The 15544-nt window shown below is 40.9% G+C and overlaps 1 protein-coding gene across 3 annotated transcripts in view; it reads right to left on the bottom strand.

The window, feature by feature from the left end:
- The window catches only part of SMYD3 (SET and MYND domain containing 3), a 416877-nt gene extending 406277 nt beyond the window's left edge, over positions 1-10600 (bottom strand). For all 3 annotated transcript variants that reach the window (XM_054194390.1, XM_054194392.1, XM_054194391.1), the window contains exon 1: positions 10399-10600. In XM_054194390.1, the coding sequence (XP_054050365.1) occupies positions 10399-10562 (164 nt within the window). In that variant the 5' untranslated portion in view covers positions 10563-10600. The remainder of the gene's footprint in view (positions 1-10398) is intronic.
- Positions 10601-15544: the final 4944 nt, after the last annotated feature.

Here is a 15544-nt window from a genome sequence, read left to right as displayed (position 1 = left end):
CTGGAGAATAAAACCAAAACTACAGTCTTTACAAAATAAATAATTCTGTAACAGATTTTATTTAAGATAAAATACATTTCATTGCTATATCTGTTTTACACCTGATGTAATATATATCTTGTGTGGATTACTGCATAGCCTCTTTTTTTTCCTGAGGCAAAATCTTCAGATAAATCTATCATCGCACATTCAGTTTCATGCAGTATTTTAAGAAATTATTTACACAGCTATTCCATCTGTTGTACAGCAATATCAACTCATAAGATGATTTTATGGTTTTACTAGACAAGTGGATAAAATTTGTAAATAGCCAAGTAGCCCATCTCACTTGCTAAAACAACACAGATGCTTAAGAACCTAAATCTCTGAAATGGTTTGCTGTGCCACTTCAATTTTTCTTTTTAATCTTTCAGTCTGCTTTTGCTTCTTCAGAAATCTGGACTATGATACCTTCAATAGCTAGAGGACTTGGAGTCAATGCACCACAGAAATCAAAGTCAGCAACACAAAGTACAGACCCATATCAATACTCACACAATGCTTACAATATCTGGACCCAGAGTTTGATCAAAAAATTTTTCAATTTTTTTCAGAGGAAATTAAACTGCAGTGCAGTAGCCTGGCACAAACTTTTCTCATCCCATGCAATATTCGATAAAGATTCCTAGCACAATGATCTGCAAAGTGGTACTTGAATTTATTCCTGACACACGGTCAAGTTGCATAGAAATGGAGGAGGTAAAATTCGTGAGATATACTTTTATACACAGCAAGTATTCCTCAGTACACCACTTATCTCAGAAGGAGCTGAAAGCTCTATTTTTGTGATGGAAAACAGCAGCCAGGCCACAGCAAGAAAAAGAGGTGCTACAGTTTTCTTATCAGGGAGAAGTACTTAAAAAAAAAAAAAAACCAAACTAAACCAAGATGCCACTCCAGTTTGAACCTTTACATTAAAGCAAGCTGTTTTCAAGCTTTTCTTGACAAATAAATAAAAACAAGTTTCTGGCCTTTGAGAAGCATGAAATACACTGAACAAAGATTTTATATAGGAAACATACATAGTTTATTTCGTGCTCAACATCTCCTGAGACAAACCTTTCCTCTGAGGGCAATGCTTCACCAAACGTCTTGTCTCAATTTCTCTCTCCCTATTCTATCATGATCCTTCCCACAACCAAGAATGCCACCACCACAGAAATCACCTTTTCAGGTCACTAGCGCACACACTCCTAGCAGCTGAATAAGCCATTTGAATTAAATTGTATGAACAAGCCACATTCATTTGAATTGTAAGAAAGGGCTTATCGTTAGTAAGAGTGTTTTTACTCCCTCTTCTTTCTCAATTATGATCTTTTGTTCCTTTTCTGCACTTCTACATAACAACCACTCCTAATCATACCATCCTAAGAAGTCCTTCTCAACACACTTGCTGGCTTTTTTTTCCTTTGAATGCTGAAACCCTATTATGCCGGCAGTGCACAAACCCTACACGAATGCACAGGCAAGGCCTCAGTGAAGCCAAAAGTTGCATTTCCTACCTATTGACTGCAAGATCGGGTATTTTGATACTCAGAAGCCAAGAAGATAGTTTAGTTTAAAAAAAATATTCAGTCTTTAATTTCACTGAAGCTTGAGCAATCAAGCTAGTAGTAGAACAAGCCCTGAGCTGAAAGCAGGTGGTAGCTAAGATGATAAACAGGAAAGCTAAATATTGCATGAACTAGATTGCAGCTTGAGTTAGAATACGAATTACTCACTGGTGTTCAACCAATTGTACTGCTTGGCACCAACCCTACAGCCATTGGGATGCCCTCGGGAATCATTCAAAACTTTACCTTGGCCTCTAAATAAAGTCTCCCATTCAGCCACAGAGGCCCACTGTGGGAATTACGATTGCAGGAATTAAGCACAGATCCTGAAGTATGTAAAATCAGTGACAAAAAATAAAGTCAGAAAAGTCAAGACATTCCTATGTAACCAAGACATCAACCAAAAAGAAAATATTTTCTTTGTGGTAAGAAACAACCGAAGACGTCTGCAGTGTTTCTTCTACTAAACTAATGGTAGGAAATGCTTCTGGGGAAGTAAAGCATGGCAGAAACATGACTAGGTAAAGGAATGAAGATAGGGCCTGATTTCCCAGGACAGTTCAGGCTACAAGGCGGTAAAAGCCCTCCTCCACACCAGCAAGCCAGTCAGTCCTGCACTCCCGAAATCCCTGCTTCTCCTGAAGACACCCGTAAGAGATTGGAAATTCCCCTTACTGCCCTTTTTAAGGTTTCATGTTTAGCTACAGCAGACTAAAGGCTAGCTACTACCAGAAGGCACAGCCTTGACTGTCTGACTCTGACCCATCCCTTCAACAGCCATTTCAGCTCCTCTCTCCCCCCGGCAATAATTTGATTGAAGGGCACTAAAATATTTTTATGTTTTGGTAAAGTATGTTTTCATCCAGTTTATCTCTCTGCACCAGTATATCAGAGATCAGATAAGCAGCAAAGCTGCCAAATGAGAAGCAGAAGGAGCACGCAGGAAGGAGAGCAAGGACTCAGGGGAGCGGTAAGAATACCTGGCTTTTCAGCAGCTCCTGGCTGGCACATCAGGTAGGTTGTCATGTGCATACGTACCCCACTTCAAAACATGAATAGTGATGTGGAGACCCATGCCAAAAATTCTATAAGCCTCAGCTATATCACGTTGAATAATTCAAACCAGCTGTTGCAACTGGTTCTGAAGAAGACTGTAGATTCTTCGAGGGATAAGAGCATCATCCCATACACCATACCGACAAAAGCACATAGTGGCTTTCGAGTATAGCCACAATGGAAGCAACCACTAACAATTAATAAATTCCAATGCCTATGGACAAGATATCATTAATAGTTCTTAAAGAATTTAAACAATAAATTCCCTAATGCAATGTAAAACTTTCAGCAACTGACACAAAATTAAAAACTTTCTCAGGAGATATCTGAAACTAATTGTGTCATTACATATTACCTTAGCTAGAAGTTACCCATATTTTAATCACTTATGTTTTCCCTCATAGCACTAATTTTAATTTTGTACTTGCACAATTACAATTCACCCTAAGAAAATGAATACTAAAGATAATCCAATTCACAAACTTATTTTCATGGCTTTACCACAAGCAAAGAATACTCATGCAGAACATATTAATATTTTAAAACATTCATATTATGGACTGCACTATGCAGAAAAGAAATATAGTATTACGAATGGATTGCAGATACACAGTAAAGCCTAAATTCAGAAGAATTTACAAGATGACTACAACTTAAGTTGTCAGTCACTCCTTGACAAGACAACAATTTTGATATAATACCTTTCAAATTACAGAGCAGCATAAGCATGGAAATTGTATACACAAAATCACAACATGGTAAGACCTTTAGGGACTTTTAAAGCATAGCTAAACTTAAATTTTCATTTTCCATAAGTGACAGACACAGCAATGAACAGTTGACCTGGGAGAATTTGTTTTTACAATGCCTCTCCCTTTTCTATTTCCGCTGTTATTAACAGGGGCAAAGCCAGGTTGGAAGCAGAAGGCATTAACAGCAGCCTTGAGACTGCAAGGCAGGGGAGGAAGGCAAGAAGGAGATGGGCAAGGACCCACACCTTGCCTAAAGCAAGCCCAGAGCATACAAAGTGGTAAGGAGGCATGGAGCAAGGACCAAAGTACTGTGCAATGGAAAGGAGAGGGTTTACAGCAAACGGAACCTGAATTACATTCCCAAAACAAACCTCCAAGAGAAAGAAGCAGTTGGTCAAGGAAAACACCTACCAAAGGATATTCCCAACAGGAATACAGGAAACTCCTGACCACCCTAAAGGGTGCTGCAAGGGAGGGAAACCAAATCAATGGGCAGGCCAGGACAACTTAGTATGAATGATATCCTGAATGTAGAGCTTCCCCCTTCCCCACCTTCAACTTGACTCTGAGCAGAAGGAAAGGGAGATGGGAGTCTGTAAGTGTAATTTCTGCTACAGGCTTTATTCCTCCAGACAAGAAAGTTCAGAGCCTTCTCTGGAGGAAATACTGCAGGAAAGCACAGTCAATAGTCTACTCTCTTCACTCACGCTTGCAGAGGATTTTCCTGGCAGCATGGGATGCAGGCTGGAAGCCACTTCTCCTACGGCTCCAGCTGGCATGAGGACAGAAAAAAAAACATTTCTATCCTGCTCTTTGTAAGGTTGCTTCAACCTTCACTATCATGGTAAAATAAGGTGGGGGAGGGAGAGTTTCTTAGGAAAATGCTACTTTTTTTTAGACTATTAGTCATTCAGTGACTGACAGAAACATTTCTGGTGGTGGTGGTGTGCGATTTCTCAGGTCCTGGGAAACATTCTCACACATCTACAGGGAACCTGAAATTCTGATACTTTGTACAGCGCATGTCTCACATAAAGTTTTGTTTCACATCCTTTGCCCTTCATACAAAATCGGATATATAACAAGAGATGAGAGCCCTGCAATTGCACTCCTAACTGATTAGTCAGAAATGCTACATGAAGTTATTGCATGTAACTCCCAGGATTATCCTACCTTGGAAGTACAAAAACATACCTGCTCCTAATAGTCACACTGTTTCCGCACCGTGATTGCCACTAATAAGATATAATTTATTTGTATTCTTCTACTTCATGCAAGGTTATGCGTCTTGAAAACTACTGGATATCTATCTGGGATTTTGACTGTCACTGAAGGGACCTGAAACACACATCTCGCATCTTAAGAGTGTTATTGCAAACAAACTCATGGCACCAAGTCGTGGTGACCAACTTTAGTTCATTTATGTAATTAAGTCTAAGAATTATTTTTTTTATATATAAGTTCAAGAACTGTTATTCCAGTCTATTAACAATCACGTAAATACAATAGTCTACAAAAGAAAAAAAAAAAGCTTTTTATATAGGCAACCTATAAAATGGGAATATTGCTTTATATCTAAAAAATATAACTTAACGATCTTCATTTGATAAGAATTGATGGAAAGTTAACAATCAAAGAATGTATCATCAAATATTAGTTTTCCACATTTCAATATTCCTGTCAAACAAAATACAGGTATACCAAGAACACCTAGAGCAACAAAACAGTATGTTTTCAAGAAGCGAGCATGGTTTTAAAGCTATCTCTATACTAACCAGCAACAGAAGTATTTTTCGGAGGTAAATGAGGAGATAGTGTAGATTTTATAGCCTCATGCATTACTGGAAGTCTCAAATATGCTAAACTTCTATCCACATAAAGGAAAAGCATCCCTCAGCTCACGCCTCCTAATCACCCATCAGAGCTGGAAGCACCAGCTCAGGTGCTGTGCTAATGGAGACACTCCCTTTGGCACTTAAGGAAGCATCTTAGGCTTGTTAGTGAATGACAGCACCTTCATGGAGAAATCACCACTGCTTCAGAGCCGAAATAACAAGCCTCTCTCCACCTCCCAATTGCAGGGTTAAGGGCTAGTTGTCCTCAGGCAGAGCTGTGCTAGTCCAACCCAGGTCACAGCGATATGAAGGATCACACAACCACAACCATCACCCTTGTCACTCTCTGAATCAAACCCTGCTTCTCTCTACTTAAAATATGCCACACCATGGTTATAATTTAATGGTATTTTTGTACCTTCAGGATGCCATTAACCTGAGCACTCCATACTTTAACAATGGTATGCCAATGTTCATAATGTTGATAATATAATGTAATATTGTTGATGATAGTAATAAAGCAGCAGCTAATTTAAGAGTCTGTTGGTGCTGAAGACGCACTACTGAATGCACAGCCCTGAATGTAAAGGTGCGTCCATTTGGCTATTTTTAAGACAGGTCAAGTAGAGCAAGAAGCATACATTTGCTGGCCTGTGTTTAGCACTTTGTAATTGACTAACTATTTACCAAATTCTTGGTTATATTTCCTCTACTGCAGTAGCGTCTGCTGCCATGGCTAGCTTACCAACAGTCCTACTTAGATGTTTTTCCTCTCTCTAGATACGTTTACAAAAGTTGCAGTCATACAAAAACACATTCATACTTCCTCTTATTACATTACCAGAGACTGAACCTCTGAACTTACCCAAACATGAAACACTTATGTCTTATTTCATAGTCTATATATAACTTGTACATTGCCTATTCTCAAATATTCACTTTTCTTAAGTGTCTCTTTCCTTTAAAGGCATAAATGGTACAGCATTTGGAAAAATGCTAATGTTACCTCTTTTTCCTACTTTCTCTGAGACACGGATTCTAGAAAATTTGTTTGCTCATTCCCAAGTGTCGGCCAGGACCCATCACAGAAATGTTCTGTAAAAAGCAAACAAACACCAAAGGCATCATTGACTTTCACCCTTGTTTTGACTCCCATTCTAACAGACTGAGTATATTTTCTATTCAAAATCTGAAACTCAGACCAAGCAGTGCCACCACTACAACATACCTTGCAGGAAACTCAATCAGCAGGGATTAATAGCCAACAGAACATCAAATACACAGAGGAAGAGAACTGTCAAGGACCAAGATGCCACTTCTGCCACTTATCAGACAAAGAACATCTTTAAAAGCCATGGGAAGATTTAACAAGCTGAGCAAACTGAGCAACACCACCAGATAAAATGGGCAGCCTGATAAATCAGCATGTGCAAGCAGGTTTTGCAATGTTAAATTGTCCTACATTAAAAGTCAGTACTGATTTAGGATTACTTTATTAAATTGAGAAGTAACTGGCTATATCCAATTTTAACAGAACTTGTAATCTGATCTGCTACATAAAAGGAAATTCTAATGAACTATATTTTTTTTTAAAAAGTAGTACTAAAAATAGAACCAATTAAGGGCAGAAAAAGAGGTCAATTAAGTCTTTTCCTGTAAGCTTAAAATTTTGTGTAGAAAGTTAAGAATATCAGTATTTGCTGATCTATTCTGATATCTATAATCTCATGTAACATTAACAGCATAACCCTAAACATATAAGCAACTCAAGTATTCCAGCATTTGCAGTGCTTTGCTTTTTTAAGGAAATAAAAAAAATTCACTTGTTACACCCACTTGACTTTACTAACTGCAACCCTGGCTTCTGACCCTAGCAAGACAATAGAGACTGAAATCAGTAGTAAGATCATTAATCACCTGTACGAATAAAATCTACAAGGAAAGAGCAAGCACAGCTCCCATGAGAGGACAGCCTCCTTTTCTAACTTGCCAGAGTTCTGTGAGGGTGACAACACACATATGACTAATGGGCACCCACTGAACATAACATGATTGTGGAAAGGCTAAATTAAGCTAAATTGCCAGGGACTTGAAGAAAGGTCTTTTTCTAGACTGATAGCCAGGCAAAGGATAGAGAAGAAGAAAAAATAAGGTAGAATAGTCACTTTCCATAACAGAAAAAGGTGATGGAACCCTCTGGGGATCACTGGCAACTAGCTTTATTCACCATCTTTATCAATGTCCACCACAACGGAAAATACAACGAAATCCTGTAAGTCTGTAAATGAAACAGCTTGCTTTACCCCCTTAGTCCTGCTACATAAACCTGTACTGAGCTGTACTGCCACTGACCCCGCATTAAATAGGTATTAAAGCACGGAAGAAGCCATACAGAAAGTCTTTGGTTAATAAGAGAGGAAGAATCTTTTCTGTTGCTTTCCCCAGTAAGTTGTTGGAAGAAGATTCTGGCCACACAAATCTTGTCAGATTTCCATATAAGCACAAACAGACCGACCCTAACAGTATAGTTACTCTTTCACAAAGAGGGTAGCATCATGCAACACAACATCACGCATTATCTCAAGATACTGCTTCCATACAAATACACAGGTAACAAACACTTTTCTTCTTTATATTTCCAAACAAATCTTTACTATGTATCCTACTTCAGGACAGTATTTTTTTTAATTGCTAATGGAATATAATTCCAAACAGCTATGCTAGCACATTAAATCAGCTCTAGCAGAATATTGTAGCCCAGCCTTCTATAAAAAACAGCACAGAATAACAGAATCATTTAGGTTGGAAAGTACCTTTAAAACATGAACCTATTCATTAGAAAATACAGGATTATTTCCGCAGTAAGAAGCAATCACAAAAGGGGAGACAGTTACCAAAATCTGCCATCTGGTCTATGTACAACATAGACCCAGTAACACTGACCAAAAATTTTAATTTCACCAAACAAATAGTACCAACAGCCCAATAAGGTAAGGAAGGGATGTTAGTCTTTCTACCGGTAGATGCAGCGTATATATATAATATAGATAGATATATAAACACTTCAGTATTTTACATCCACAATAGTATTCACTTTAATTGAGATAAGACTAAGCAGAACTACTGCACCAGCCAAGCTTTCCTCTCTGAATCAGAGCAGCAAACTCTGCCCCCAAGAGCCATCCTTACCCTTGGGTAAGTCAGACCTTCACTGTAAAGACTCAGCCAAGGTGACAGTCCGCACTATAACAAGTCTATGACCCCAAATCCTGGCGAGACCATGCTGCCTCTCAGCAGGCAGTCCAGAAATAAAATATTCTGCACATCATTACCCATCTTCTGGCTCACCCAGCACTTCTCACACAGCCAAAAGCTGCATCCAACAACATTTACTACTAGAAGCTGGGAGACGAAAGTAAGTATAAAGCCTCAAACACTAATTTTATATATAATAAGATTGCTAAAATTATAGATCAATTTTAAACATAAGACTTTTTTTTTTTCTGTGTGTGTACCTGTACTGCCACCTAAAGATCAGAGTGAAAAACAGTAACAGTAGTAGACAACGCAACTTTTATCTGTGGTCCTAGAAATGAATGAGTGGGTTTTTTTTTTGTTTTCTCATACCTGGCTTTGAACAAAGATCACAGTGCATGTTAAATGAAAACCAGATTCGTAAAACAGTTCGATACTACATCCCACTCCACCATTTTTCTAATTTCCATTTAAAAAAAAGACCTATATATGAATATATGTATCGCTCACTAATTCACTGATTTTACAAAGTCTGTTGAATAAGGAGCCGTTGCCTTTAATTATATTAATAAAAAGAAAGTTAGCTAGCAGTCTTGATCTATAAACTCTGTCTAGCTGCAGTACATCTTGCAATGGAAGCTAGACTGGTGGAAAATTATTTTTAACTGCCTTATTTAACTTTTATTTAACTTTTTTAATTGAACTGATACCACTATTTAGCAAAAAGACAAATTTTCAACAATGCATAATCTTTCATATCACTATTTCTCCCAAAAAACCTTGCCCTGGTTACACTTCTATATCCAAACACTTCAGATACATTTTCATTCCACCTGTTGTTGCACTCAGCCTGTCTTCTGAAGCCTGCAGCCTCTTACACCTTGAGGTTGAAAAGCTACAGGCAGTCACCACCCCAAAGGACTCTCATGTCACGAGTCAGACTTCACAGATATATTAGGTAAAAATCTTTTTTTGGTTTTGTTTTTTTTAATATGCTGAGGTTAGATGCAAGTGTGACCGGGAACAGATTGTCAAACTTTTCACTGAGAAAATGAGGATCGCATTATCATTTTTTTTAAAGAGAAGCTGAGGTGCTCTGTAAGGATGTGAAGCAAACCACTGGGAATGTTTCAATAAACAAAGTATCAAATACTTTCAAAGCGAAAGAAAAATGGGAGAAGCTAGCATTATTGAATTGTCTCTCTTCAAGTCTTGGTAATTACGCACGGTTTTAGATCACCTACCAGTATGTTTCAAGTACAGACCCCCTACAAACAGGTCTAACACAATCTACCTTGCTGGAAAATTGCAGAAGGGTAGAAAACAGTTGGTTTTGTTTGTGTTTGGTTTGGGTTTTTTTTGTAAACAAACACAGAAAGCTACTGTGGGTTTGTCAGTTTTTACTTGTAAGGCCTTGAGGGAAGGAGGCAGGAATTTACTGACCGCGTGCCTCAAAGCCCCTGCTCCTTACACGGGGTAAACTTGCGACAGGGAACTCGGCCCACACGGACGGTTTCCCGGCGGGGCTACGGCGGCTGAGAACTTCGCCCCCACCAGAACAGGTATTTTCGGGCGGCCCGGGGCAGCCACACCGTGCTCACCGCGGTCCGGTACCCCCGCCACCGGCCGGGTCAGGCCTTCGCCCCCAGAACCGACAGATCCCCCCGGCGAGAGAGAACGGCCCCATCAGAAAAGCCTTAAAAAAGAGCGGGAGGCAGCGGGGAAGCCGCGCAGCTCAGCCCCGGCAGCAACTACTCGCACACAACCGCCAGGACCCCACACAGCCAGGCCCCCCGGAGCGAGGGAGACCGACTCCCCGCCCCTCCTCAGCGGAAGGGGCGGCACTGGCCGGGACGGCGGAAGAGGCGGCTGCGACGTTCTCCCTCCCTCCTTCCCTGCCACCGGTACCTGCGCAGGCAGTGCTCGCACACGCCACCCAGCTGCTCCTTGCTGACGACGTAGGCGAAGGGCTGGCCACGGTAAAGCAGCTCGCCGGGTCGCAGCCGCCGGCGGGAGCGGAGGCCGCTGCCCCTGCCCGGGCTGAGGAACCGCTCCAGCGCCTCCGGCTCCATCCTACCCCCCGCACGCGCCGCCACAGAAAGAGCGCGGGCCCGCCCCGCCCGCCACGTGACGCGGCGCGGCTGCCGCCATCTTAAGTGAGGGCCGGGGCCGCCCCCCCCCCCGCGGCGGGCAGGAGGCGGTGTCCTCCTTGAGGGGCTGGGGAGACCCGTTCATTGCACCTTTTTCCTGGCCGAGACCAGATCCTTCGCCTGTACTGAGAGGGCAGGGGGTAGACCTTCCGCTGAAGAGGGGCTTAATAATATGTTTCCATTAATGCATCACCCTGCAGCACTAAGCGAAGTGGTTATCAACGTTTCTGTGGCCAATTAAAAATAGGGAGTAGGCTGGAGTTTTTCCAGTTGCTTTGTGGGGTGGTTGGTTTGTTTCAAAAGGGAGTGAGGCACTGAGAAAATGTCCAATCATAAATCCTGTTAACGATGAGACCAGGGACCCTTCTGACAGACGCGACGGGCACCTGCCGCAGTCTGGCCGTGGAAGAAACCTGAAGCCATAGAAGTTTCAGTTGCCACCGTCACGTCTTCATTTCTCTACCAACCCAGCCTCAGCACTCACACAGAGGCTGAAAAAAACCACATCCAAAACCAAAAGTGGCATGAGGACACGTGGAGGTTGCATACCCACGGCTTTGTATCTAATGAAGTGAAGGTCCCCAGGCCCTCGGCTGCGCAGAGGTGGGTGGCCCTCCTCAGCCCCAGCCCTGGGCTGTGTCTTCCAAGGGGCTGCAGAAAACCAGAAAGCCCCTCCAGCTGGCGGCTGGTGGCGCAAACACAGCAAGTCCACTGCATCCTTCAGTATACCCCAAAGGGAAAAAGCATACGCAGTTTGTACTGGCACCCAAGGGTTCGTCAGCAACTTTTCTTCATTGATGCAACATCGCAACCAGCACAGAGAAGTCAGATCTCGGGCAGGGACTTCATCATATGTAAACCCATTTGTTGCAGAAGATGATATATCTTTCAGTTCATTATCTTGATCAAAATATTAAACAGTTTGGTTCACAGGAGATGCAATAATGATTCTGTCAAAAAAACATCCTCAAACAGGACATTTTACTCATGAACTAGCATCTGGACATATTTTTAGATCTCATTGTGCTCTGAATTCAAAAAAGTAAGTCTGGGCCTGGAGCTGTGTGGCACCAAAGCTGTGGCAGTGTGTATCACTGGGAATGCACCCTGTACACCAGCTGCTTTTTGCCAGAGCCATCAGTTAGAGGCACCAGATAAATGACAGAGGAAAATCAAAACATTTGCATGATTAACTAAAAGCACTACTCTGAAATGGTGATGCTCAAAGTCCGTGAGATGATGGCTGCTTTCTGTATGGGTCTATGTAGCTTTCATTCATTTATGAGATTAAGCATGTGATGCAGGCTAAATGTGCTGAATTGCAGATAGAGTTGGTCTGGTTTTCCTTATTATGCCTATAGAGGGAGTTAGGGCTTGTGTTTTGAAAAGGCGTGTTGAGTTGACCTGTCCAGGAACAGTGAGAGAGGGACCTAACAGTTCTGCAGAACAGCTTTTTGTTTCTAAAACATACTCAGTTTTGTTCTCAGTAATGATTATTTCAGTCTGCAACTGTTTTCATCCAAGTTGCAACAGGGTAATCAGAAATGGCAATATGCATGTCCAAACTGCTGCTATTGGGAAGAACCAAGGTACATCAAGCCTCAGGATTCCCACAGAAAAATAAATTTTGACATTCACTTAAATGCTGCAGTGATGTAATTCATTACCAAAAAAACTGACAGCAATCTAGCTGTCAGTTAAATAATTATGCATATTACTATGCTTTAGTTCTAGCAAAATTTTTAAAAGCGTTCAATTACAGTGATACTGTGAGATTCTCAAAAATTATCCTTAACAGTTATTAAAATATTAAACGACTATCTCTGTATTTGGCTTGTATGCTTTACTCCTTCACCTATTTAATCTTCTGCGTTTCCCTGCCTGTGCTGTTCTATTGAGTTTCTAAGCAGGCGTTGTTCAAAACCTGTAACATAAGCAAACCCAGAAATAACAGCAGTTAATGTCTATCTCTTGGGTGGATGAACTTAAGAGATGAATGGTCAAACAATATACATCCTACCCATGAACTGCAAAAAGGGCACTCAAGGGAAGAGCTTTTGAATATACACCACCAGATGTAGCTTTCATTATTTTCTCAGTTTTCCAAGTCAGGTTTTCTCACTCCCATGTCCCGTAACGTAACAAAATCTCACAAAGTACAAAAATGTGTCTGAGGGAACAACAGCCTTCTTTCACACACCACACACAAAAATTCACAACCTGAGAGATCCCAGCTACTCTAGCAAAACGCCAAGTATGAATGCCTGGAGAAAGGGGCTTACACCAGCTTGGACATAAGTTGTAGCGAAATAAGCTACAGAAGCCCAAGAATAACTTTTGGATGACATTGCATTTCGATTGATAAGACAACATAATTGATGTAATAGAGGCTTTTCTAGTATAGATAAGCTTCTAAACACAGCATAAACATTTTCATTGATGCAGTGTTGGATATTTTCACAGAATCACAGAGTGGTTCAGGTTGGAAGGGACCTTAAAGATCATCTAGTTCCAAACCCCCTGCCCTGGGCAGGGACACCTCCCACTAGGCCAGGCTGCTCAAAGCCCCATCCAGCCTGGCCTTGAACACTTCCAGGGATGGGGCATCTACAGCTTCCCTGGGCAACCTGTTCCAGTGCCTCACCACCCTGACAGTAAAGAATTTCTTCCTGATATCCAATTTAAATCTCCCCTCTTTCAGTTGGAGGCTGTTAACCTGTGTCCTATCATAACACTCCCTGATAAAGAGTCCCTCCCCACCTTTCCTGTAGGCACCCTTCAGGTACTGGAAGGCTGCTATAAGGTCTCCCTGGACCCTTCTCTTCTGCAGGCTAACAACCCCAATTTTCTCAGCCTGTCCTCATAGCAGAGGTGCTCCAGCCCTCTGATCATCTTCGTGGCCCTCCACTGGACCCATTCCAACAGGTTGATGTCCTTTTTTGACATCTGTAAGAAGAACATGGAAAGCTGATTCTGGACATCTACAGTTTAGATGGTCTGCCTCTGAGGTCTGCCTTGGAGGGCCATTCAACACAGTCTTTGAGCAATGGCGATCAACTGAATGCCCAGTTCAGATGTTTTTGAAAACAGTCTGAATTTTCTGAAAAGCATAATGATGTTATGGCTATATACTCCAATAAGTGGTCATTTAGCTCTTGACTATATTTAGTTGAATTAATCCCTGTTATTAGTATGGGGTTTTTATATGACCAAGTCATCCACTGACCTAGACAGGTCAGACTTCCGAACAGCTATTCAAAATGCATGACACATTCTGGACAGAAGCACCTGTCAAAGCATGTAATGGAGGCACTTTTGTGGGAAATGTCACTTAATTGTGGCTGATGCTGCTGAATTAGTCATACTTCCTTACTGCTGGTGGATGAGACACTGTAGTGGAAAGTTTAGCTCTTCTGTCTCGAGACAGCATGTTTTACAATATGAATTCCCAGAAAGAACTGCAGTGATGAATATCTGATTGATGAAGAACTGATATCACTATCACTAATATATTATTATCACTAGCAGCATAGAATAGCTATCAAATAATTAGCTGAAAGCTTGTAAGCACAGACAGATCTTTTTAAGAACACAAAGGAATCTCTTGTCGAGGTCTCTTCACTTTTAATGTTGGTGTGCTAGTTAAGAATTGATTCTAGAATGTAAAATTAAAACACCAAAACCAATCCTCACTGCAGAAGCATTTTAAGCACAAATTTTTAATAAATTTCACAGTCATATAGATTTTTCATATTGATATTTTACTACAAACTTTACAAAAACTTTCTACTTTTGAGTCTTCCCTGCCTCAAACACATTAATTTCCTTTAGATGGCAGAAACAAGCTTCTGAAGTTCGTCAGCATAATTTCTTAGCTGAAAGACAGGAGCTCTAAGTGTACTTTATATGGGAAAAAAATCCCAAGGCATAATTACACAAAAAATTATAATCTCACATTTTTACAGTGGCATGAGTCAAACAGTTCTTAAAATTGTTTTCTCTTGCAAACAATTTCTGGCAGAAAGTATTGAATTTTATTAGCAAAGGCTTCCAAAAACCTGCACACACAGCATGACATGCCTTTGTTTCCTGCTTTTCTTAAAATCAGATTTTTCTAATTTAAGCAGTAATGCTACTCATGGACAAACTACTCCTATGTCAGTTTGCAGATTGAGCGCAGATCTGCATAAAATCAAACTAAATCATTGCCAAGTCAAACTGGCTGAAGGCTTCTCATACCTTCAGAATGTGATTCTGTGGCAAAGAAATAAAAGTCTTTGCATATGTCTACTACAGTCTGCATCTGAAAGCAGGGGAACAGCTAGTGGTGGTATCAGATCACCATATTTACCATCACTATAGAAATAAGACCCCAGAAGCAACGAGACCAAGACAAAATTAATCCTGTAGAAAAACATTAAGAGCAGCCATCCTGAGGAAAAAAGCACCCAAAAAACCCCAAACCCAACTCCTTAAGACACATTCAAATGTATGAATCATACCAAACTCTGCACAAATAAAGTTTTAGGTAAACAGGTCATGTTGTAGGTCTATTTGGTGTCTTATCACTAGGACCAACTACGTCAAGTGTTAAAGTCTTGCTTACATTATGAGTAATTGACTGTTCCATTTGGTGTGTCTTAACTACCCCTAATTTCCCTTGGGCTTTGGATGCTTGCTGCGTGTTGTGTTCTATCAGCTGGGGACAGCCCGTGTGTCTGTTTTCAGCAGTGACATGTTAAACAGCATACACGAGGAAAGACGCAACAGCTATTGAGCAAGGACACAATGCGAGTGAACAAACATCTCCCACTGACTAGTTGCCCTTTCTGGAAAAGTTACTTGTTATTTCCATTTTCTTAATGTTTACAGAAGAAAGGTACGGCTTTGCTAATTAAAGGCTT

This window comes from Rissa tridactyla, chromosome 3, assembly GCF_028500815.1.
Source record: "Rissa tridactyla isolate bRisTri1 chromosome 3, bRisTri1.patW.cur.20221130, whole genome shotgun sequence".
Classification (NCBI taxonomy): domain Eukaryota; kingdom Metazoa; phylum Chordata; class Aves; order Charadriiformes; family Laridae; genus Rissa; species Rissa tridactyla.
The sequence above is the reverse complement of the archived record's forward strand: the minus strand, read 5'-3'. Positions and strand labels throughout refer to the sequence as shown.